Source organism: Chelmon rostratus, chromosome 17 (assembly GCF_017976325.1).
Source record: "Chelmon rostratus isolate fCheRos1 chromosome 17, fCheRos1.pri, whole genome shotgun sequence".
In the NCBI taxonomy this organism is placed as follows: domain Eukaryota; kingdom Metazoa; phylum Chordata; class Actinopteri; order Chaetodontiformes; family Chaetodontidae; genus Chelmon; species Chelmon rostratus.
The window spans coordinates 13455973-13481697 of record NC_055674.1 but is presented as its reverse complement, the minus strand read 5'-3'; the positions used below and the strand labels follow the sequence as shown (position 1 = coordinate 13481697).

At 42.1% G+C, this 25725-nt stretch overlaps 1 protein-coding gene across 1 annotated transcript; it reads right to left on the bottom strand.

The window, feature by feature from the left end:
- Window positions 1–20157: 20157 nt before the first annotated feature.
- On the bottom strand, window positions 20158–24090 carry tob1a (transducer of ERBB2, 1a). Its single transcript, XM_041956930.1, has 2 exons — window positions 23802–24090; window positions 20158–22316 (listed from the first exon to the last, which is right to left on the bottom strand). Exon 2 carries the CDS (start codon window positions 22100–22102, stop codon window positions 21080–21082), a length of 1023 nt encoding a protein of 340 aa, XP_041812864.1. The 5' UTR covers window positions 22103–22316; window positions 23802–24090; the 3' UTR covers window positions 20158–21079.
- Window positions 24091–25725: the final 1635 nt, after the last annotated feature.

Here is a 25725-nt window from a genome sequence, read left to right as displayed (position 1 = left end):
TTTGAAACCAACACCTCTGTTGGATTGTGTTTACTTCCACTGTAAAAGACAAGAGAGACGTGCAGTTGACCTGGAGTGGGAATAAATAGAGAGAAATGGATTTAAGAGGCTCAGTGGTGCTCAGCTAATTACAGCTCACTGCTACACATATCAAAAGGTGCAGTTTGACTTTTGGGGAAACCGGCTTATTGGCTTTCTTGTTAACAGTTAGACGAGAAGATCGATGCCACTCTCAGAGCTGTATGCTTATAACCCTGCTCCAAAACAGCTGGGGCACTGTGTGAAATGTAAACGTGATGGTTTGTAAAACACTGAAACACCATATTTAATTGAAAATAGCACAAAGACAAATGTTGAAATGTAGAAATTTAATTGTTTTTGAAAATTATATCCTAATTTAGAATTCATGTTTATCACTCTGCTGCATCACCTCGTCACATTTTACGTTTCATAATGTGCTAAACTGCAGGTAGGCCAGTTTAGCAGCCGGACTCTTTTACGACAGAGCAGTGCTGTTGGAATATGTTCAGAATGTGGTTTGACATTGTCCTGGTGAAATAAGCAAGACCTTCTGTGCAAAAGATGTTGTCTGCTTGGCAGCTCACTGTTCAGCATTAAGGCCACATCTTTACTTGCCTCAGCCGCTCTTAGGGGCTCTTTTTATACCCAGTCATGTTACTCACCTGCTGCCAGTTAACCTAACTAATTGTGAGATGTTCCACCAGCTGTTTCCTCTCAGCATTTCCCAACTTTTCCAGTGTCTTGTTGCAGCTGTCAACTTTTTTGAAATGTTTTGCTGGCATCAAATTCTAAATGAGGATGTAATTTTCAAGAAACAATTAAATTTCTCATTGTCGACATCTGACATGTTGTCTTTGTGCTATTTTCAATTATATATGGGGTTTCAATGTTTTGCAGATAATCACATTCTGTTTCTATTTACATTTTACACAGATTTCTCCACTTTTTGGAAACAGGGTTGTAATATGAAAACAGCTAACCTGGCTCAGTCCAAAGACAACAAAATCCACCTACCAGCACCTCTAAAGCTCACTCATTAACATGTCATATCTGGTGTCAGTTTTATGGTGGACTATTTTTGGGATGAGACTTCCTGCAGTCCAAATCATTACCATGAGGTTTGGCAACTATTCCTTTAATTAATCTGGTATTTAAAGAAAAATGACAGAACAACCATAGATCTGCATCTACACACCAAGAATTTACAAGACACTATTTCCAGTTCTACTGTCTTTCTCAAAAGACGCAACAGAGCATGTAGCACATATTTTCAAAAGGGTGAAGCAGCCAGTCACATTCCTTTATTGTTAAAGGTGCGCTGAACAGAACAGAGATCTCCAACGTCTAAGAAAAAACAACCTGTCTTTCGGCAGAATCTGAACCCTAGCCCCAACCCAAGAGTGTAACCCTGAAGGACTGCTTGTCTGGTCCCTTAGCCACTTGGCCACAACAGCATCTATAATCAAGATTTATATTCTCAGAGTCAAACTCTCTAACTCAATATTGGCTTAAATCAATATCCCTTTGTGAGTGTGGGCCTGAGGCTCTCCAACCTCATTACACCAAATAGATCTGCATTTTATCAGGAAGCCTCACATTGATAACATTTGGCTGGGGATTCCCATCTGGTGGCCCTCGCTGTTTGATGCTAACAAGCAGCTGACATCATGGTAAAAATCCTTGTCGTTTTCCCAAAGGCCCCTGCAGGTATTCCAGCCTTAATTCTACTCTTTTCCGTGTCTCCATCCTACAACCCTATTATCAATACCACGCAGAAATAATCAAAATGATAAACTTCACAGTGCTATAAACGTTTTGCCTGTAATCACTGAGCCCATGATTGGATTCCCAGAAACATAACTGTAATGGTTATACCAGAAAAGGTTGATCCCCCCGCTGTGTAATAGCTGAATGTGTCAACAGCTTCCTCAGATGTCAACTTTAAATATCGGCCAGTCACTGCGATATCACATACTGATGGAAATAAATGGTTCCAACTGAGTTTCAAGCATGTGAAAGCACTCTGAACAGCTTCTATTAGTAGAGCAGGAGCCGGATATCAGTGGTTGATGTAAAACGTGTCTCTTACCAGGTACTCATATAGCTCTGTCTCCACCTAACATGAGGGCTTTCGTTACAAATGAGATTTCACTCCTTCATTTCAAAACACGCAGCTTCTCGAACTCAATTATTTGCTGTAGAAGGTTAACACAGTGGAGAGTAGCTAGATTAAAGGCCCAGGAGCCTCAACCCTGAAATAGGAAATAACATTTGTTTAACTATTTGCTTTTAAAGTTCCTCTAAAATCTCTCTTCATCAAAGTTTTGTCCATGAAAACGAATCCCCTCATGCCTTAATATGGCTCAGCTGCAACCCTACACCTTTGCCTTCATTTAGTATGTGCAGATCTATGAATATGCAGATAGTCCCCACCTCTGTCTTCACCGACTCCTCCACGCCTGCAGCTCGAGCGCACCTACTCACCTTCAACTCAGCCGTACATGTTCGAACTGGAAACTCATTCCAAAGAAGAAGAAGAAGAAGAAGTGTGAATTGGTTAAAAAGGCATTTGACTGCCTTTGCTGAGCATTAACAAGGTTAAAAACTTGATTTTCATTGGTTGGGTGTTTAAAAATATATTTCAGGGCTTTCTCAGAATGGAATCACATAATTTTGGTGGCAGTTGTTTTAATAGCTACTCACTCATTCTTGGTTGAGACAGAGCGCATTAAAGAGTCATATGAGCGGGAGAACCCCTACAACCGTTCTCTAATTGTACCAGAGAGGCCAGGAATTTGTAGCACAGTCGGCCTCATTAGCTGTGTTCACATGGAGCCTTTTGTTTCGCGAATGATCAGAATAGACATAAATAACTAATCAGAGTCAAACTGCCTCATGTAAATAACTTTCAAAAAGCGGATTTAACCTGTAACAATCCATTCAGCAAATTAAAGTTTGTCAGGTCAACAATCGTTTTGATACTGCGTCTTTACAGTGACTGGATTTTAAGCACACCTCTTTCTGCACATGCTCTGAAACTAACAGTACCGATACTCTTGTGGAAAGACTAACCTCTCCTGTAACTGACGAGCACTCTCTACCTTTTTCTGAGATCTACGTGTGTGAAGATTCATCTTCTGCTTAATAACTCCAGAAGCATATGCTCATAAAACTGAGTACAACAAGAGGACCAATAATGAACATTAACACAGGCTGATCTTTGGCTTGTGGTGCAGTGTGCATACAAGCAGTGATGTAGACAAGACTGCTTATGAAACCCATTTATTTTGCGCTCATAAAAAAACTTTCTTAGGAGACACTGATCGAATTGCAGGGTCAAGATTCGACCCTCTGCAGACTTCCTGTGAAGGGACATTTACCACTTACCCTATGTGAGCATATCCTACTATATTCAAAATGGGAACTCATCTGAATTTACACATGAATCAGCTCACGAGTCACATGGTGTACTACATATGTGGCTCTGGGGGGGAGCTTTGTCTCGTCCAGCATGGAAATTGAAAGACATTTACCAGGCAGGGAGGGTCTAATAAGGGATGCTTTCCAGTTGCATTGTGGGAGCTTGACCAAGTCAGCCTCTGCTGCTTTGATATTTACTGTTCTTTTTAAATTTGTCCCTTGCAAGTCCCTTAACGTAGTGGGCGTGCAGTGCTAAACTGCTGCGTTGCCCCTTTGTGTGTTATGGGAACTTATGGAGAACAGGTAGTCAAAGTGAACATGTTTTGATTTGTCAGCCTCAGAAATTTAATGTATAAATTCCTCTCTGGTCCCACGCACACACACAAAGCACGTAGACAAACAAATAGCATATAATCAGTGTCTGCAGTTTCCTGTGGAGGGGAAGGCAGCATCTAAATGATGATCTTTATGTTGTGGTTCACTGAAAGGCTGCGGTCTCAGTGTAAGTCTGTATACGTTTCTATTTTGTGAGTGTGTGTGTGTGTGCGCGTCAGTATGTACCCAACTATTACCATGTCTATTGTGTGGCCGTCAAGCCACCATGAATACGACTGGAGCTTCGATTGCAGGGTGGGAGGAAGAACCCAACAGCTTATGGCTTAGCGACAACATTATATTTTCATCTCTGGCTTGACAACGGCATTTACATTCTCAAGTCCAGTCCGAAAGTGAGCCGACAGAGAGGAGATGCTGTGTTTCAGCGTCTGAACTGATTCAGTTTTACAGATCAGGCATATGAAATATGGAAATCCCTCCCTCCCCCAACACACGTGCACACAATATTAGTCATCAGAAGCCTCCAAAAGCTAAAATGATTCAGTGTTGAAACATAACACAGAGTGGATGCTCACTGAACCCCTCCTCCTCCATGTTTGTGTTCAAGCCCCCCAGCGACAGTGAACACCACAGAGCCACACTGGTCAATCTCTGTCCTCCACTCGCCATGCGCAGATCTCTGATGCAAACCGATCAGTCACGTGTTTGCACAAGTAAAACACGGTCTGTTTAGATTGTAACCGTGTGTTAAATATAAACCAGCATGCTGCTGCTGGAGTTTTTCAGCGTAACAGGCTGGAGGATTATCTGAGTCTCAGGCAACTGCCTTTTGAAAATCGAGCCTGTAGTTGATTTGTCACTAAGGTGTGCCACTGTTTGGTCAGGACGTGCACACACGCGCTTGTGGGTGGTACTTTTGAAACGTGTGTGTGTGCACTGGGTCATGCACTTTGTCTGGCAAATGGTCTATCGTCTATCGTTCCAGGTGTTCTTTCACTGAGCATCCAACATGTAGCTGCTGAAAATACAGAGGAATACTTAGTGTTTGACGGCTTTTACAAAACAAGCTTGTAAAATGACTTTGTGTCAGGTGTGTGGCCATTATAGCAACACATCAGCCAATGGCTGTTCATTACCTCAACCTTAATAAAAGTTTGTTTTTGTGTTTTTTTTTAAATCCCCTTCAATGTCTGACTGAAGATTTCACCCTAGGCTTTATTCAACAGTCGTCACTGTTGTCATCACTGTTGCTAATTCTGATCTAAAATACTATCATCAGCATTACTTCATAATTATCACTGCTCTGTAATATCATCATAGTCATCTAGATAACCACTGTGATCATTGTCATCTGCAACATCGCCATTATCTCCGTCACTATCATTGACGTCTGCATTGTGCAACCACAAGCAATCGTACTGCTCTTCAGATTCACACCTCAGCGTTCCCTTCCTCCTCTCTTCCCTCGAGCTACCTGTAGCAGAGACCCCCGCAGGGTTATGCTAATAACAGCTTTTCTCCTTAGACAGCCCAACTATTGGCTTCAATACAAACTGCCTTCCTGCTGGGGACTTAGCTGGCTCACTGCTGTCTCTGACTCTGCAACCTGTCACATGGTGTTACAGTGCTGCACTTTAAACTGTCAGCCCACACATACCTGTTTGGCTGTGGAGGACACTTATATCACTGATTCATTTTAGAAGATTGTGTCAGTGTGCGCGTGTGTGTGTGTGTGTATATGTGTGGCAGAGGTCACTTGGGACTCCACAGTGCTGTTATCAAGGTAATGGGTGTTGTTTGTGCTGTGAAGTGTGCATTCAGAACTGAGGTGAAGTTTGTGTTTTGTGCAAAAGCCGATAGCAGCAGCTAATCTGACTGCTTGAGTATTTATATTCAGCAATTAAGAATTAGTAAAAGTTTTTTCTGAAAAATAACAAAAATAAAAAACTAACCAAGTTGATTTCTCTTATTTACTTTGTGGCAAAAAAAAGAAAAAGTTTTGTTACTTTGCCTCATCTCCAATATGGATGAAAGGAATATTTTGACATTTTGGGAAAGGTAGATGAGAAGATCAATATCGCTGTCACGTCACTTTATTATAAACATGAAGCTGCTCCCAGCAGCCACTGGCTTAGTTTCATAAAAACAGGGGAAACAGGATTTCCTGCAGCCTCTGTAGTTTGCCTGAACTGGTCCCAGCCAAGACAAAAGTCAAGCACATATCTCGCCATGAAACCTCATCTTGTTTTTACACTCAGTCTTTTGCACAGGTTGAACAAACAAAATGTGACATGTTAATCGGGACACAGCCACGCGAGCTGGTCCCCCTGTTTTCAGTCTTTGTGCTAAGCTACGCTAACTGGCTTGAGCTACATATTCACTGCACGGATGTAAGTGTTGTACAGATCCTGTCAGGTAGCTCTCAGCAAGAAAGTGAATGAGAGTATTTCACCAAAAGTTGAGTTAAATAATGAATAACTAATAATGATTTCATATTTTAATTACCTTATTCAATGTGGTGTGTCACAGTCAACTATTTCCCTGTCCTGAACAGGAAATAGAGAAGGCTAGTTTACATCACAGTAGTTCCCATCATCATCACCTAAAATCACCCCCTGTATGAGGCTGGCAATTAAAATTCATTACAACCTTTAGTTCAGGTGATGCATATAAAGCATGCACATGACTGAGTAATGACTATTAATAGGCTATTAAAATCAGTCTTTAATAGTGTGTTTGAAAGGGCATTTTTATTAAATGACAAAAGGATGACAGTTACAGTTCAAGCGCATAACACCATACTTTAAAGACAGGGTTTCTGTGCAAAAAGCCTGCAGTTCACAGTTGTGAAATATAACCAAAAGTTTGTTTTCTTGGAAAATGTCGGTCTCTTGCAGCATGCATGATTAATTAATTCAGTACACGTGTGATGCATATTTTGTTTTTATGTCGTCTTCTGTCTGTCTGCATTTGATATATGGTCAAAATATTTTTTCTGGAATAGCTGTACTTGTTTTTCTCCCTCCATTCAAGCTCTTTCTCTCCCTCTCTGTCATCCAGCTCTCTCTCTCTTTGGCTTCCTGCAGCTCTGCCCATCACTCTTCACTATTTCAGTCCCTCTTCCTATATCTCTCCCTCTGTTCCCTCATTTCTCCATCCATCCATGTCCCTGCTAACCTCTCCATCATGTCACCAGTCTATTCTTTCCTTCCTACCGCTAACTTTCCATCTTTCTTTCTCTCCATCTGCTCTCTTCACCCCCCCCCACCCCCCCTTCATCTCATCCTTCTCAGTGAGCTGGCCGAGCTGCTGACGTCTGCAGTAGCGGTGGAGCGCGGCCAAGAGCTGCCTTAAATCAAACCGATCTCTAATGAAACGCACACACACACGCGCATGTGTGAGCTGAGATGTGTGCCAGGCATACACCCTCACACGTGTGCACATAAATAGTACACACAGACACACAAACATATAGCAGTATTCTTCACCAGCACACTGATATAAGCACACATCCCCATGCACATCCACACACAAACACTTTATCAGCTAACTTGCTGTAATTGTAATTGCTGATAAAAATGAGTAAACAGACAAAAATATGAAAAAGACAGGAGTCACATTGCATGGCTGACATTTCAGTGCTTTATATTTGATGAAGGCTCCTGGTGAGAGACTGGGAAGTTTTCTTTGCTGAGCTCACACAGTGAAATGTGCCCTATTTAAACTTGCCTTCTGTAGCAATGTCAAGACAACTCCAATAAAGCTATCTAAGTTTGCTCTCTCAGGTAAACTTATCTCTTTTGATGCTTTGAGGGTTTTTTTGAGTTTTTTTTCCCCCGGTCGTTATCCCCCTTGAGAAAGTTCTTTGCTGCACGTCAGATAACACAAAATATCTTTATTCCCAAACTGAATGCATCCAAATGTGTGCAGAATCTAACACTCAGTAGATTTCTGTCTCCAAATATAGACAGCACAACATGACAACATTGTTTACTAAAAGAGCCTCATAGTGGGGGGGTTCAACTCACCTACTGTTGGTTGGCTCTGACTTCAATGCTGTGCACAGAAGATGGCCCATCTGTTCCATATTACATTTTTCACTCAGACATCCCCTCTCCTCTCCTGAGCCCAAAAATCTGTGTCACCTGACCCATATTTTCAAATATAACCAAAAAGAAAAAAAACAATTCACATTTTTAGCTCAGCACTGATTTATTTATGCAAAAACGGCAGCTACAAGTGTGCAGTAACTCACTACATTTGTGTGTTTTCGTCCTCCGACACCTTCTCACCTGATTTCGTTCTCTTTTGAAACGCTAAAATTCGATTGTCAGACAGGACGTAGTCACTGGGTGAGAGTGTGATGAACTAAAAAGTGTGTTTAATCAGGGCTGTGCTCCTTCAAGCGAGACCTGAGGATCGCGTTTCAGCGACACGGAGTGACATGACCTGGCAGAGCTCCTCTGCAGCTTCTCCACTTCCATTTCCTCCTCCTCTTCATTTGGCTGCAGCCGGACGCCAGAAAACTCACAACACTGCCAGTAATCCTTTGCGATGGCTGACAGCACAGCAGGCACTATATCACACAGTGGGATTGACGTTTTATAGGCCTACTGCGGACTGCTATCAGCCTAAGGGAGGGAGAAGCATGAGCGAGGGACGAAGTATAAATCAGGACTGAAATGTGGCTTCTTCAGAACTCCATATGAAGGCACCAGGCAGAGAGGGGGTTCGTGCTTCACCAAACAAACATTCCCCAGTCTTGTAGAGGAGTGTTTTTGGGTCTTCTCATTGCAAAAGTGTTCTCGTAAGGCTGTTAACATTGTACCACTTCACCCTGCCATGCAACAGTGCTCTTGAGTGAAACTAATTTGAACCAAACCTAAGATTTAGTGTAAATCACCAGATAAGTGCACTTGTTTTCCTTTACCTCGGTTCCCTCCCTAATCATTTAATCCTCCTTAAGATAAAACAGTCTTTCTTTCCACCTTCCTTAAGCTGCTGGTGTAGCTCAGTTCACCACTTGGCCAGGGTATGTGGGAGAGGAGGAGAGGCAGAGACACTGTGCGACCATACAATTATTCCCCAGGAGCTCGGCTTCTACCCCTCTTTAGCGCCGTTATGCGTCTGCACAGAAACTGCATGACGAGTTCTCACTGCTTGCAAGGAGCACGACAGCGGGACGATACTCTGAACATGGCCGGGGGGCAGACACAGAGAGGTTCACTTTGGTTGTGATGAATGAAGTAAGTTGATGTCAAACGTGATAGATTACTTACTGCACCTGTATGCAAGTGGTAACCTGTCTAAACGGTCGAAGACACTGCCATTTGAGCTGAAGGCAAATTTTTGGCACAAAAGTTGTATAGACCATAATTATATGATATCAGTGACAATATAATGTTTACTACACTTCTGCTCATTTGATATATTTCACTTGAAATAATTCACTCAACACTCAGATACAGGATTTCAGTCTCATACCACCTTTCGAGGACGCCCATTTCATACCCAATCATGATGCTATCACCTGTTACCAATGAGGTGTCTTTATGTAAACTTTTTGCAGTATTGGACTAGATGATAAAACCTAAAATGAACTAGTCTGGTTGTTGACTTTACAATCAGAGATGTTAATTAGACACTGTTGAAGGATGAAGACAGGGCTTGTCACGACATCACTAACTTTATATTAAAACTTGCCTGCGTAACACTCTCTGTCAGAATGCAGTCTAATGAAAGCTGCTTGCTGGTCCCCCAAACTCCACCAAAGTGCGTTAACTTTATCAAAATGCATTTTTCCTTGCAACTCATCCACTTCAGCATGTTTTGAGCTGTAATAACACTTGATATTAGCATCACTGTGGGTGTGTCCCCACAAACTAGGCACACTGGCTCGCCTTGTACTTCAACAACAAAACAATCGTTTGTTAAATTCTCTTAAAAGCGCAACATTCCACATCTGCATTTCTTTTCTTGACAGTTGCCATGATGCATGTCATCAATGACATGTAACCGCTGGGTGCGTGATGCGTTTACCCCGACCCTGACTCGGACAGGCATACAGCCCGAAGAAACCACCGGGAAGGATGTATTAGTGTGTCTACTATTTTGTTATTTTCCTTGATCACAGAAAATAAGTAATTGCTTACATTTTTTCACTTTCTGTTTTCACTTTTCAGTTCCCCAGTAGGAGTAGGAATCTTTCTCATTGTTTTTGTTGCTCTCTCCCTCTCTGTCTGTCTCATTCTCTCTATCTTCTTTGTAATGTCTGGTGTAGTCTTCTGTTTACACGCCGCCGCTGCTCAGTGGGCTTTTTTCTACATATTATGGTCCACGCAGTTGACTCAGACACCACCGTGTGCTGGGCTCAGTCCATGTGCGTGTGCTATATGGTATGAGACAGAGGGAGAGAGAGAATGAGAGTGTAGGCGAGAAAGAGAGAGAGAGAGCCATTAAGTGATAGAAATCCCCCCTATTCTCGATCTAACCTTACTTCAGCACTGACGTTCTTATGCAACGCCACCCACTGAGGACCCATCAGTGCCTCCCACACACACACACATACAGTGCATACACACACACGATCAGCCTACACATAAGGAGTAGCGTTAAGCATCTTTGTTCTGTGTGGGAGAGGAATGACATCACTTAGTCCACCTGCATGTACAAAACAAACACTACAGCATAAATACTGTGTCGTCTGACTCAGGGGTGATAATATAGTGTATGTGTTAATTTGGACCAGATTTCCATTCTGACCAAACTGACTTCACTAATTAACACACCTTGACCAGAGAGGGAGGAGAAGTGTAGTGCAATCATCTGATGTAGTGTGCGATTGAATAGGGCCTACATTTGAACCGATACTTATTACTATTTATATTTTTGTGCAATTCTAAAGCAATAGTTTCACATTTTGGAAAAAAAAAAGTTTCTTGCAGAGACAGTAAATATGCAAGTACAGCCAGCAGCAAGTTAGCTTAGCGTTGCATAAAGACTGGAAACAGGGGGAACAGCTACTTAATTCAAAACAACAAAGGAATGTAAAAACAACTGCTTACATGGGGTTATGTACCAAACCATTCCTTGGCCAGGTGCTAAACTAAGCTGGCTGTAGCTTCACATTTAGAAGCAAGAAGCATATTTCCCAAAATGTTGGACTATTCCTTTAAGCTAAGGGAACAATAGAACATAGATAGAGTAGAACAGAAATACTGATTACCTTATGTATATTGCTTTTGTCTGTGTAGTATCCAGATGGATATTACATTGGCAGGATTTTCACTGTTTGCTGCCCAATGAATTCTGGACATACACAGTGCAAATATACTGAGGCAGCCATATAGAAAGTCAGATGAATGCCCTCTGATTCACAGTTCATGACATGCCAGAGGGAAAAGGAAAAATCCTCCGCTGAATTGATATAAAACCGTTCAGGTACTGAAAAAGGAATGTCAGCCACAGAAAATGCATTTGTAAAGCCTTTAGTTTAATATGCTTCAAATTGGAAATAGAGGCAATAATCCATAAGGAATTAGCACCCTATAATAAAATGACCAAAGCACCTCAGGCACATATGGACAATCTATAATACTGAACCACATGACCACAAACAAACCACTCATTCACATTTCACCTACCAAAGTGCACAGTATTAAGACATGGCTGTAGTTGCATCAGGATCAACAACTGCTCTGTAATGTAATGTGTTACCGAGCCTTCTTTGTCACAGTACTGCCATTGCTCTGAGAGTATTATGTTAATCGGATCATAATGATTGGTGAAAGTGGTGATGTGTGCGTGAGTGGGAGACAGACCCTGCAGCACAATGCCATGACCGAGCTCAGCGCAGTAATATCTGACAGCAACGGTATGACACCGCGATGATCATCAGAGACATACACTCATTAACATGACGATATACACAACGTGTGTGTGTTTATGTTACATGTGTTGGATAAAGTGCTAATGGTGTTTTAAGTTGATGATGAAGCGAGGAGCTCCAGCGCTCATATGTGTCAGTGTTTATTGCCAAGAGCATAGGGATTTGCATCACCAGTCACCCACGCAGAGTGATTAATTCAGCCATTATTTCGGCTGCATCCTCTGCCCAAACTGGATTCTACAGCAAGTTAACAGCCTCCAACTCCTGTGCTCTATTTATTTGTGTCATACAATATTTTAGCATGTGACAAATGATGAAGCCCTTGTAAATAGCCCTGGATGATACCTGACAGATTGTATTAGCTTCATAAGCTTCCATGTCTCACAAAACAACGTACAATGCAATTAAACTGATGCTGTTGAACACATGAAAGGACAGAAAACAACTATATGTTTGAATCAATTAAAGAAACCGTCTTCTTTCACCAAAAACAACTTTATCTTTCAGCACCCAGTTGAACTTGTCCTGATGGGTGTCCACTCAACAAACACATAGATAACATTTCATTTTGATAAGTAATCCCAGGACTTTAGAAATAACATTACTGAGGCAGATCCACTATATTTAATGTAAAAACAATGTAACAGGATTACAAAGTGACTAAAAAGTTGAGTTTACCTCTTGAAAGTCACTCTGAAAAATATTTTCTGAATCCTGATACACCAATAACAGATAAATAAATCAAATTTCCAGGTAATGGTCAGCACACCAAAATAGAGCGGGTTGGATGAAGGAATCTCTATCATAACCATCAAGTCTGCTTCATTAGAGTCTCTCCGTGCAGGGCTGTTGGCTGACAGGCGTGTGGTACATTCCCCAGGTCACTGCACAAACTGGGACATACTTCTGCATGGACGCTGAGTGGATACAATCAAGCATTTTGTTCTTACTCGAGCTATAAAGCAGCTTTTTTAACCTTGCATACAGATCAAGGTCTGTTCATTCCATCATCACAAAGAGCTCTGATGTATTAGTAGTCAAAGAAGTAGAAAGGAAAGTAGATTTTTTTTTTTTTTTTTTTTTTTTTTTTTTTTTTGCAGTGAAGAGCAGCCAAAACATCTGCTTGGGAGTGGTGGGGAACTTTAATACCAGCTGCAAGCAGTGAAAAGCAAGTGTTTAAACAACTGGTGAAATTGGCTCCAAATCTGTAGATAAGACTCAGTCAAATGGAATTGAGGTCAGGGTTATTTGGTTATATTGGAAAATTTAACTCAATCGTTCTATATAGCAATTTTACGTCGTTGCATATCCGCTGCTACAGGGGAACTGTGACGACCACTGATCTTTGTCATGCTTTTCTTTATTGTTTATCCACTCTTTTCAGCCAACAAAACTGAAAACCTAATCAGTTCACCAGGGCACATCTATCCATGGTAAGATGCCGCTCACCTTAAGGTTAATGTGTTTAGCAGGGCAAACATGTGAGCCGTGGGAAGTAATGCTCTCAGGGAAAACAGAAATGTAAATCAAATTGACACAGGTTAAACAGTTTATGGCGTGTGTTTTTACACTTGGCAATGCAAATAGCTTGCATAATTGTCTTGTAAATGCATGTAAATAAGAACGGTTTCATTTGCATAGAGGTGCACCCACCCCACCCGCCAAGTTAGCACAGTCAACAGCACTGATAATACTTGTTCTAAGACTCATGCTGCTTTTTGTCACATGCAATAAAGTGAGACTGTGTAACTTTTGAAGGAATTAATTTGGTTTTCTTGATATAGCTTATATACATTTCTTAGAAATGAAGCGTTGAATTGACGAGCAGTAAAATGCATGTTTGCTTCATTCATTGTATCCATGGTGGAGGCTAATATTAGCTAATGTTAACAAACATAACTGTTACTGTTTGCTGACTTTACTCAGTCCTACTCTCTACTTGTGCTACACTATATCTTGATATTCACAATTATCCCAGAATTTTCACTCAGCTGCTCTTCAGCAAATGTTCACTTCTTTAAAAACGTCATTGATAAAATAATTGGAATATAATGGCTGGGGAAATTGGCTCCGGCTTTTGCTTAATTAGGTGTTCGAAGCAGTGATGTTGGTGCGTGTCAGAGAAAGTGAAACGGGGAAGAGTGCGTTCAGGCCTTCACGTGAGTGTCCCGGGCAGCCTCATTATTTGGATGGTTGAAATTCCAGAGTTCAGTGTCAGTCGGGGCAGCTTTCCTGGTGATGTCCAAACAGTTTCGCTCAGAGACGAGAGGTCCGAAAATCTCTCAACTGCATTGTAAACAGCTGACAAAACTTTTCCTTACAAGCTATTACATTCTTGAGTTATTACTTGCAGTCACGTGGACATGGACCTGGATTGAGACAAAATGGCAAACTTTCACAAGACAAGGCAAACTTTCTCTGAAGTTGACAGGAAGTCACGTAATCTCAGCGGCGGAAGTTGGTCTTCATGACATTTTTGTGCTTTACGCATGTGCGTAGTCAACTTGTGGCAAAAAAGGCGAGAAGGCGGCAAGGCTGTATTGATTACTGTGTAAAAACACAAGTCAACTTATTACTAACTTTATTCAGTGATTTTGCTTAAACTGGATCATATTTTTGGAGAAAATATTTTCTGGTTTTCCAGGGCACCACAGCGTTTGGTCCTGGTCTGGTCATGTTCACTGGGAGGCTGCTGAGCCTGGTTCATTGCCTGTTCACCCGACTCCAGTTCTACACACATACATAATGCAGATGGTCATGTAAAAATTACATGAAGAAGATGAACTTCTGCTGCTGACATCACGTGATGTCCTGTCAACTGTGGAGATGCTTCTAGTGGACGTCCGCTGTTTTGTTTGCAGCGAGGTACTCTTGGTCACACGTGCCACACACCACTCTATTTATCATGAAATTGCAGCCAGTGTGTGGCTGACTTTCCCCTTCTTTGCAGTTTGAAACACACACTCTCTCTTTTCTCGGGAGTTAAACTCATCCTAGCACTTCTCAAGGGCACAAAACTGACATAGTAGTGTTCATTCACGATTACTGCCCTGCACCGCTGCCAGTAAAAGCTACAGAGATGGCTTTATCTCCGCACATTCTGACTTCCTGTCCCACTGATCCATATGAGTGCGAGCTGTGCTTGCCAACAATCCCATCCTCACACATTTAGCACTGACAGGGGGGAAAAAAAGCTTCCTCTGAGAGCTTGAAAATACACTAACTGTGTTGACAAAATATTTTAGTCCAGCACAGACAGTAAAGGAAGGTAAAGGAACAAAGTGTACGTCTCATGACTCGAAGTTACAAGTCAGAAGCTGCATGCATGCAAATGTTATTCATGAAATTGTTCAAAGCATTCTGAGTTAAAAGTCAGGTAAATCCAGACTGACTCTAAGTAGACAGAAAAGGTGTTTAGAAAGCAATAGCTATTTTTTTCTCGGCAACAGGGAAGACGTTGTGGTGACACGCAAGATAAAGATAATATGGATTAAGTGGTTGTGGAGACAAAGTTTCATATGAATATGTTCTTAGGAAGGACTTCAGTCTCTCTTCTTGCTTTTATTCTTGTTGTACTCCTCTGTGCTCAGCGCAGTTTCTGCTCTCTGCTTTCTGTTTGTGCTGCGTTTGAATGCATGATTTTCCTCTCCAGCCTTTCCCAGCATGCCCTGGCATCTCTCAAATCAGCCTCTTCTGAGCATGAAGCCTCCCAGAGACACCAAAAGATGAGATGCTGTAGTGTCCCTCTTTCTCTCTCACTCGAACACGTGCACGTGTACACACTAGGAAGCGATGACTAGCAGGTGTCCACCCCTCATACCTTCCTCCACTCTCGACTCCCCCACCATCACCACCGGAGCCACAGATCGGCAGATTGCACAGCACTGATTAATCTCCGCTTGACAAGCTGAGTCTGATTCATGTCGCTTGGACACTGCTGCAAGTAGCCAAATTCCTCGCAATCAAAGAGGCAAGTTGGGGGGTACAGTGTGGTAGACTCATGGTTTTAATGTTAAAAATATGCTTCATTTTATTCAGAAATAATGATGCTATCCCCAAACCAGAGCCATAATCAGATAGTGTAGTGGAGATTTTAAAAAGGCCAGGACTGCAGATTTTACTCATATTTCTGTGTGTAACACATGTTGTGGTCTTCTGTAACAGAACTCTGGCTTGACTATCTTATGCAATCATGATGCAGTAAAGAGATGTGACCAGAACTAAGTTCAGAAAAAAGAAAAACAAACGAGATGCAAGTCTTTATTCAACTGATAAGGCAGGGCATGTGGACCTGTACCATAAGCAGCAGAGTCACAGTCATTTGCGCATTAACTGGGATTATACTGGGCTACTTTGCAACACTGATGGTTAGTTCTCCCTCCCCACCCCTTAGCTGCAAAGTATCATGGGGACCCAGCAGCAGGTATGGGAATGGCTTGATAGACTGCACTGGAAACCAAAGTACGTCAGCCTGAGAGGTGTGGGAAGGGAGGGGAGGCCGAGAGGACTGTTTGTTTTTGGTTCCCTTCTGCCGATAAGAGCAGCTGCAGTTTAAAGGGCCGGGCGTGTGAGTGTCTGCAGGGGATATCTACAGTGTAGAAAACAAACTGGACAACTCCCACTATGCATCAGATATTCTAAATACAGATTACTGCGTGTGTGTGTGTGTACACTTCAAGAACACAGGGAAGTATGTATGAGAAGATAGACCAGACATCAAGATACAAAATGCTCCGTGTATCTAGATGCCTAAAAACACATGTATTCTTGCCATACAACACACATTTAACCTTTGTTCCAGTTCTGTTTGAATTAGCAGAAGGCAGTTGGCAGCTGCAGGGTGTATTAGTAGAGTGCAATATATTTGAATAAATGTAAACCGCTTCTTCTCTGCCTACCAGTCACAGCTATGTGTTCCAAATGGGTGTGTGAGCAACTGTTTCAAGCAACTGTGTGTCAGTGCCCTTGATACTCACTTAAGCTTCAGCTGTGAGACCAGTCAACAAATGTTATCTTCCTCATTAATGTGTAGTAGAGGCAAGACGTAAGAGATGTCGAATCTCTCATGCTTGCTGCAGAGCGCTTTTTGCGTTTCAAATGGACGTAACATTGGGTGCCGACAGAAAACAAAACACAAACAGATGGTTTCTTCTCTGCTGCGCTGAGATCCTTTACTTTCCCCTGTGAGATCCAGATAAGGCGTGGTGAAGCACTGTTCAGAGGAAAGCACAATTCACTTTAGCTTATCATTGCTCAATCAGCTCCAGTGCGCTTCCAGAAATAGATTGGGTGAGGGGTAGGACTAAGGCAAGGGACTGAAAAGCCATTAGCCTTTTTTTTTTTTTGCTGAGGAGGGTGACATTACCATAAAGCCTTGTCGGCTGGCAGCGACCACAAGCTGAGCTGAGCTCCACCTGTTTTTATGACAGGTGAAGGGGGGACTGTTGGTTGGGTGGGGGGGCTGAGGAGTGTGCTTGGCACCGGATTAGCATCAATAGTGGCGCTGGCAATGGTTCACTCTCCCTCCTTCTCTCTCCCAGTCACATTGCTCCATCCCTCTCATCAAGCTTCTGTCTCTCGTTGTTTTCTGTGCTATTCTGATCCCACTCTCACCCTTGCTGCACTTGGATTTTCTTCTCGCTGGTATTCTTTGTACCATATTTTTATGGCATTCACATCCTCTGTATCTCACCTGCACACTCTCTCTTGTGTCAGTACCCCCACTTCTTTCCTCCACTGTCTTTCAGTCACATCTGGGGTGAAGACGGGGTTTAGAAGTTACAGAATATATGATTTCTTGCAAATACAAATTCAACTGCAGTTTTTAATATGACTGATGAATGATTTCACAATAATTGCATTCAAATTATTATATGTAATAATGAACATGTATATATATATATATATATATATATATATACCATGTATCAAATGTATGCAGCTTGAAAAATGTGACAAAATATTTTTTACACTGCATGAGTGCCTTCCATCAGATCAGAGACGAGCAAAAAGCAAGTCTTTTATTTTCATATTTTATATTCCTCAGTCCTGGAGAGATCTGCAGGCCCAGCTCAAACCTGAGACCTATTTCATCTAACTAACAAACACATGCCTGAGTTAATGCTGCCTTGTTTACTTCACCGTATTATGCAATGTATCTTTGGTTCACTTACTGTTGTTATGTGTTCTGCTAGTTGACCCTGTCTTGACTATAAGGTCTCACTTTTAAAAGAGGTTTATATATATGTCCTTAGACTACATCTAGTCCAGACATAACCTGCCTAATCATGAAGGCTTTGCAGTATTTGCAGGAATTAAGTTTGACTATACTCCAGCTTAACACAAATCCTCATATCATAACAAGTATTATAATAAGAATCTAATTTTAATTAGCAGAGGGCAAAAATACTTGATAAATACTTAAATACTTAGCTCCTTTGCATTTACAACTACTACTTCTATGTCCTATTGATTCTCGGCCTGTGCAGAGTAACACAAGCCAGATAAAAAGCGAGCTAATGTTCATGACTCCTCTCTCACGCTAGCTTGGAGGGGCACTGTCCTGAGTCGTGATGCAAAGAAAACCAGACAGATCAGGATTTTGCAAAACGTAATAATAATCCATCAAGGCTTTTTTTCAGAATGACCTCTTCCCTACCCAAATGATTTCGCATGCACACAAACACAGTGTCACAGACAGAGATAAACAAACACCCCCACCAAACTCTGCAACACTCACAGTATCAGCAACTGAGATAAACCCACACACACAGGCTGAACTTTACACAGCCTATCAAGCCCCAAGTGTATCAGGGGACACGCAGACAGACAAGCGATGATGAGCCAGCCCCAGAGGGGCCATGATATGCCAGCAGGGTCAGGGTGATTTTAGTCAGCCAGCGCTGGCATGATAGAGTCCAAGAACCTCTCATCACAAGCAACAGCGGTAACACCACAGAGGGCTCGACTTCAGCACTGCAAAACCAGGCCCTGGCCATCATGAAAATGCAGCAAAGTGAGGTTTTTGCTGCAATCATATGTTGCTTATTGCAAAAGTTACAATTTGTCTTAGATCCTCAACCTCAACACATATACAGACTATGTGGGTGCATTCACCAAAAGCCATCTCCGCAACTTGAATTTACCATGTTGTCAATAATGCCTCTAATTGTCCAAATCATCACCTTATAAATGCTTCAACTGAATTATCAAGAATGTAAGCAGCAAAAATACAAAGCTTACAGTAAGTGACCCTCAATGTAAGCTGTATATGATAAGATGCTGGAAACTTCAAAGACTTCAAAGTCCCAATAAATGATTCAGTAGACAGCCTCTTGAGTTTGAAACAGTTCAGGCCTGATTTTAGTCCAGCTGCTGTATTTTTTTCCAGCCCCAGTATAGTGCAATACTCTCTTAGGATGTACATGCTTGGATCTCATTCTACCTCACATAAAAAGCACTGCCAGTTAACCATTAACAGGCCACATCCTTGAGGACAGTGGGTGAAATGTAACTGACCAGCTCAGCACTCAGCTACACTCTCCTGAATCGGCTTTCGCACTATTGCATGATGTATATTATTATTTGAGTTAATAAATGACTCTGCTGATTTCTGGTCTGCCATCCAGTGTGTCAGAGTGCAAAGGAATAATACCCTGAAGCTGCACCAGTGTCTTGCACAAAGGCACTACAGCAAACGGTTTGCTTTGATATTAACCTTACAGGACGCCTGCCTGTCACCCACTGATGGACTGATGATGCAGAGATTTACCAAAACCAATTTTATTTGCTCCCATTCCCCACTAAACATGGTGGCATCTCATAGGTACAGTATCAGACCTGTATTATCACCAGAGAGGGGTCCTCTCTAAATTCTTCTACCTTCAGTACACTGTCTCCACCTTTCTGCTGTGTAGTTTATCCCTACATAGTTATGCAGCGTGTTAGCTAACAGCCTTGGCATGCATAATGAGGCAGGCTTTAGTTCAGGAGGTTATCAGGCTTGACACGATCACACTCCCGGCATCCATATGTGTAATGGCACTTGGCCCAAGGGCAACTGTTAGCCAGCACAGCCTGCATGTCTGAACACATGCTGCTGAGGGCTTGTGGTGACGCTTGTGTGCTGATATATCAGTGTTAAAAGCAGATGTGTCAAGGAATGTAATTTATTCTCTGATGTAGCATTTGTTTCAGATATAATTCACCAGTGTAACAAACTAAACCTGCAATGTCTCACCTTGAAGCTTAATGATTTTTTTACCTAAACCATTGTGAGTGTAATGTCAAAACTGGTTGCTAAGGACATACCAATGTACCAAACAGGCTAATTAAAATCTGTGTGGGCGTACCTAAGAAAAACCTGATTCTTCTGACTTCAGGACAGAAAACTGGATTTGTCCTAACATGTTTAAAACTCTAAAATACTCTCATTTAAGACCTGTATAAACCAGCTCAACCACAAAAACCAATGACAAACTGAACAGGTGTAATTATTTTTAAGCTTTTTAATACAAACTTAATAAACTATCAGTCCCTCTTAACATGTAAGACACTGACTCCAAATACTTTGTTATACCGTTTGTTTTATCAAGTATTGCACAATGTAGGTACAAAATTAATATACGATTACATTTTGTCCATAATATAGCAAAAATCTTTAAACTCTTAACAGAAAATACAACTCTTATGTTTTTCAAAAAAAGCAAATATTCTTAAATCCCACCACTACGGAATATTCTGTACACAATCTTTAGAATAGTCAATGTTTTTTTATAAGATGGATTCATTTTATAATTTCAATAAAAAAAAAGAAAACATAAAGTTGCTGCAGCCATCACAGATCACTGGAGTAGTAAAAAGATATAAATGCAATACCATGTCGTAGAAACAATAGATACTCTGATATTTTACAAACTCTGTACTAAATTAAATTATACAATTAGAAAAAAGACCAGGAAATCCCACTTATTTGTACCAATTTCTTGAAAAATTGGCGGTGTCCAGTTATGTTTAAATACTGAAAGAGGCCATGACTTGTGGTGGTGTTTTTTTCTTTTTTGTCTTTTTTTTATATCTTAAAACGGTCACATAAAAAAAATATTTTGTGCTTGGTTGGCAAAAGAAATGACAATGATGCAAGTTGAAGTTTAGGAAACCAAGCTTAGACATCTTGTACTAAAGGTATAACTCAAGGGGGCAAAGTAATTCACCCTCGGGCTCATGCTTTAGGACTCGTAACATGGATCTTACAGCTGACAAGTCACTTTTTCCTTTTATCCTTGACATTCTGTTCTTGTGTACACTTTTTTTTTATTTTTCAAAATGTGTCTTTGTGTTTGTCCCCCCCCCCAATCACATTATCTCTGGTCGTTTCTGTGTGAAGTAGTAGCTTAAGTAGTACCTTTACGTGTACTAGTTGGCCATAACTGGCTGGAATTGCTGGTTAGAATACTGCATGTTGTTCAAGCTGAAATTCAAGCCATCCATAAGGGACTTGTCGTTAAGGCCACCATAGGCCGCAAACACATCGAAGGCATTGCTGTACTGCAGCGGGCTGAGGCTGAGTGAGCTGTCCCCAGGGAAGAGAGCACTCTGGCTGCCCTGGCCCTGAAGGCTGGGGAACACAAACTCCTTGGCGTTGGGGGACAGGGCTGAGGGCTTCTGGTGCTGCTGCTGCTGCACTCCGAGGCCCAGCCCGTACAGAGAGTGCATGGAGGTGGAGATGGCTTTCTGTTTCAGGAGACTGTTCACATTCAGGCCCAGGTTGGTGGGAGAGGTACGCGCCACCTTGTTCCCAGCACTACCGCCGCCATTGTTGTTGCGTCCGCTGCTCTTCATCTTAGTGGAGCCAAACTTGGTGGCGGCGAATGTGGCTGTTGTGAAGGTTAAAGGCTGTGTGGAGCGGGGCATAAAGGTGGGGCTGACGGCTGCAGAGTGGCCGAAAGGAGGAGAGGGTGAGCTGGAGCCTGGAGAGGCTCCATTCACAGACTCGTTGATGGGCATGAAGACCTGTGCGTCGGGATTGAAACTGTTCTTGATCTCCTTGTCCAGATCAAGCCCTCCGGTATTAGCTCCACTTTCGTTGCTGTCATCGACATACAATACTTTGACAGGCCCCTTCTCCCCAATCTGATAGGACACCTCAAAGGGGTCAATCCACACGCTGAGGTCCTGGGGCAGGTTGTTGCGGACATCCTCAATGTCCAGCCCGCTCTCTTTGGCTGCCTTCTCCACCACAGGGTCCACCTTCTCCCCCACGTGGATACATCTGAATCCTGAGCCCTTGTATGGCTTGTCTGGGTACCAGTGTCCCTCATACTTCTGCTTCAGCTGCCTCTCCAGCTCCTCGCCGAAAATATTGACCCGCCGCCTTGGCAGCTTGTTATACAGGTACGAGATGATGAAGTTGAGAGCTACTTGGATTTCAAGCTGCATAGCTAACTGCTGAAGTTTACCAGGTGCGTGAAGATTAGGTGTGTCTGACCTTGAATGTGTCCACTGGGTCTGCTTTGTTTATCCGTGGTTGGCAACACAGATGCTCTCCAGGCAGGATGGCGAAAGCAACCACAACTCAGACAAAACAGGTTCAAAAGCAAAAGTGCTGGTTTTGTAGAAGTGATGTCCTTCCACTGGGTGTGATAATGTTTTCCTGCAACAATTGAAAAGAGAAAAACACATTTTAATCATTCATTCCAAATGTTTACATGAATTCATAAGAGAGGGTAAATATTTTAAACAGTATCATGTTTAACATTCACAAGAGACAGATCTGTTCAGGTCTGTTTGCTCTTTTAAGGCAAGTGCAAGTAAATGTCCTTTAATTATTAACAGCTGGTCTGAAGTACCAGTGCATGTTGCAATTTAGTCTACTGTGAGGCTCCTAAGTTGAATGTCACAAGACAAACAGCCAAAGCAGGATTTCACAGCAACAATCAGATAAGAGGAAATGTGCAGCTATTGCAGAAATGTGAATACATTGATCTTGGATCAAGCTACACTTCTTGTTCATCTGGCACCAAATGCGCATATACTGTTCGTCTAAATGTCAGAAAGTGGGCATTGAGCACATTCAGCTTGCAATAAAACTCGGGAATCCTGTTACATAATAGGCTACAGGATCGCCTCCATACAGCACGAGACAGGAAAACTAACGCGAGGTTGTTGCATTTAAGGGACGAAAACGGTAAACTTCACTGAGGAAATGCCTGGTCAGCGATGCCTAATGGGGGAGAAGTTAAATGAGGAAATGATCCAGGTGGACTTCAGAGCTTACAGTTCTGTCACTGGGGCTGGTCTGATGTGCGAATAGCACCGCCGATTAGTCAGCGAGCTTCCTACATTGAAAACAGTGTCGACATAAGACTTAACGCGCTATGGCGACACCCATATGTCCGGCAATTTTACAAAGGGAAGAGCGAACAAATTGATTATTTAAAACACAACGCTGGGTAAGATGGAAATGTCACGAAGAAATACGCAGCGCTACGATAAACATCTCCGATGAGAAGAGCCGGGCTGAGGGAAACAGACTGTGAGCTTGACGAGGCTCTTTAAATACATAAAAGTGATTAATTTATTCATCCGTGTCGAAACAAAACCTGCACAGGGATGTTAGTGCAACACATATCCTCCCTCATGAAACAGTACCCGAGCTCACATTCCTCACAGCAGCGAAATGGCTACAGGTTTTGACACATCTTATCAGTTTAGCTGGTTAAAATGCATGTAGTTGCTATTTCACAGCATGTGCAAGACCTCTGTACCGAGTTTAACAGCCTGGGCGGACGCAAATGAAAATATACAATGAAGTACGATATGGTGAGCTACGGTCACGAGCACATCAGACGCTTTTCAAGTCTCTGGAGGAATATTTGGCTTTTCTTTGACAACTGAGATGAACATTTTAAAAAGCCATACAAAGACAAACACTTTTAACGCACGCACGCACGCGCTTGCACACAAGCACACACACTTTCTCTCTCACACGCACACACCCCTCCCTAACTTCGTGGACTGACGCAGCAAATCAGCTTAGTTAGTATGAATAGAGCTACAGTACGACAGCAAGCAAATAAAGACAATAATATTAAACAGCCTGCATCACAAGCAACAGAAACAAGCAGAAAATACTTACTTTTTTGTAAAAAATAAAGGTTCTCAGTAGTTCTGGAGTACCGTTAGTTAGTGCAAATAGAAAAAAAAAGTATAAATACTTTCTTCACATAGAATATATTATCAACATTACAAAAAAGTATTCCAGTACATGTACATTTCGGAGGATTGGCGTTTACGGTTTGCTTCGGTTTCTGTTTTTAAGGTTATTTTGCGTTTTTTTTTCTTCTCTCAGTAGGCTAGCAGAGTAGCTCCCGCCTCTCCGGGAGTTTTGCAACTTCGTCCGCCTCCTGCTACAGTGTTGCCTGTATTTATAGCTTTCCTCCGCCATGGGCACGAGGTAGGCGGTGATGCGGTTTCAGAGGTCAAAACAATATGAGCGGCTGCGATTGGTCCAAGCTGCGAGACCCGCCCTCGGAGCTTTGCCTCAGTCGTGTGCTCATTGGCTGATGTGCGCTGTCAATCCGAGACATATGATTCTGTGAAACGGGAGAGACGCCTATGATGAGCGCTTGCGTCAGAGATAACCTAGGTCTCTGCTGCTGACAGCGAAAGGCTGAAGTAATTAATGTAAAGGCAGAAACGGTATTATATAAAGACATATCCTGCCCATGTCTGAGTTGTCTAGAAACAAATACTTTTGTCAATATGAAAATGTCGCATTGTAGAGTTTTTACAGACTAAACCTCTTTCTGTTATTATCCCGATACATAGAATACATAGGTCTAAACATCATTATTTAACAATATTACGGACCCTTTGCTGTTAAATGATATATTTAAGGATTGTACACATGACAGCACGACTCGTTGTTCTTTTAATGCCTCTGCCATGTTTATACCACACATATCGAGCCGCAAAGAGAGCCATTTGCGCCATTATAATCGCATTTATACCATTTACTTCCCTTTCGTCATAGATTCCACATATAGGACCTTTGCTTTTCGTGACCTGCAACGAAAAACTGCAGGAGTTATGATGAATGTGTATTGCCTGAGAGGTGATTCCCTATAGCGGAACAATACAGCTGACAGCAGTGTGGGTGGTGCTGAATGCTATCGAGAAAACACACGCGCTGATTGGTCTAAAACGGGGCAGGAGCCCTACGGTGAATGGTGTGCCCGTATCCAAGGTGCTGATGTAGGCTGCGCACGTCATTGCTCGGCTGAACGCGTACTGTTGCCAAATTTAAAGTGCACTAACACACATAGGGTGTGTGCATGATATGAAGTCATTGTTCTACAATGTCATGCTTTACATTGCTGTTCCGGAAAGGGAGAAAAGGAATATAGCAGTAATTATTAAACCATGAAGCACAATAATGAAACTTTCTGTCTCATAATAATTCATGCCAATGTAACATTAATGTCAATGAGGATAGATAGATAGATAGATAGATAGATAGATAGATAGATAGATAGATAGATAGATAGATAGATAGATAGAACTAGACTGAGTATTAAAAACAAAACAAAATGAAAAAAACTAATGATGAAAATAGGAAATGAATGATGCCACAGTGACTTGTCACATTAATGTGGAACATTATTATTGTCTTGGAAGTTTTCCTATTCTTTTCTATTTATACCTCTTGATGACATTCGGTCTGAGAGTCTTAACTTTTGTCATCACAGCAGCTGTGCTTGTAATGGAAAAGGAAGTCTGCTGGTCTGTATAGGCCTGCTGACAGAGTGGACTTTTAGACATTCTTCAAGCACTTAGGTTTGCCAAGCAGAGTCATGTGCTCCTTGTGAGCCGTAAATCTGTGCGAAAGGGCTCCCATAGAAAGTGCTGTGGGGATCAAATGCACGAGACAGGCGATGGATCAGGCAGGGGCAGAATAGAGGAGAGATTATTGACATGGCCCCGTGGATTGGGATTCACAAATGTAGCCTAGAGGTGAAGTGGGTGGGAAAGTGTATTGGCTGCCAAAAGCACTGTGACTT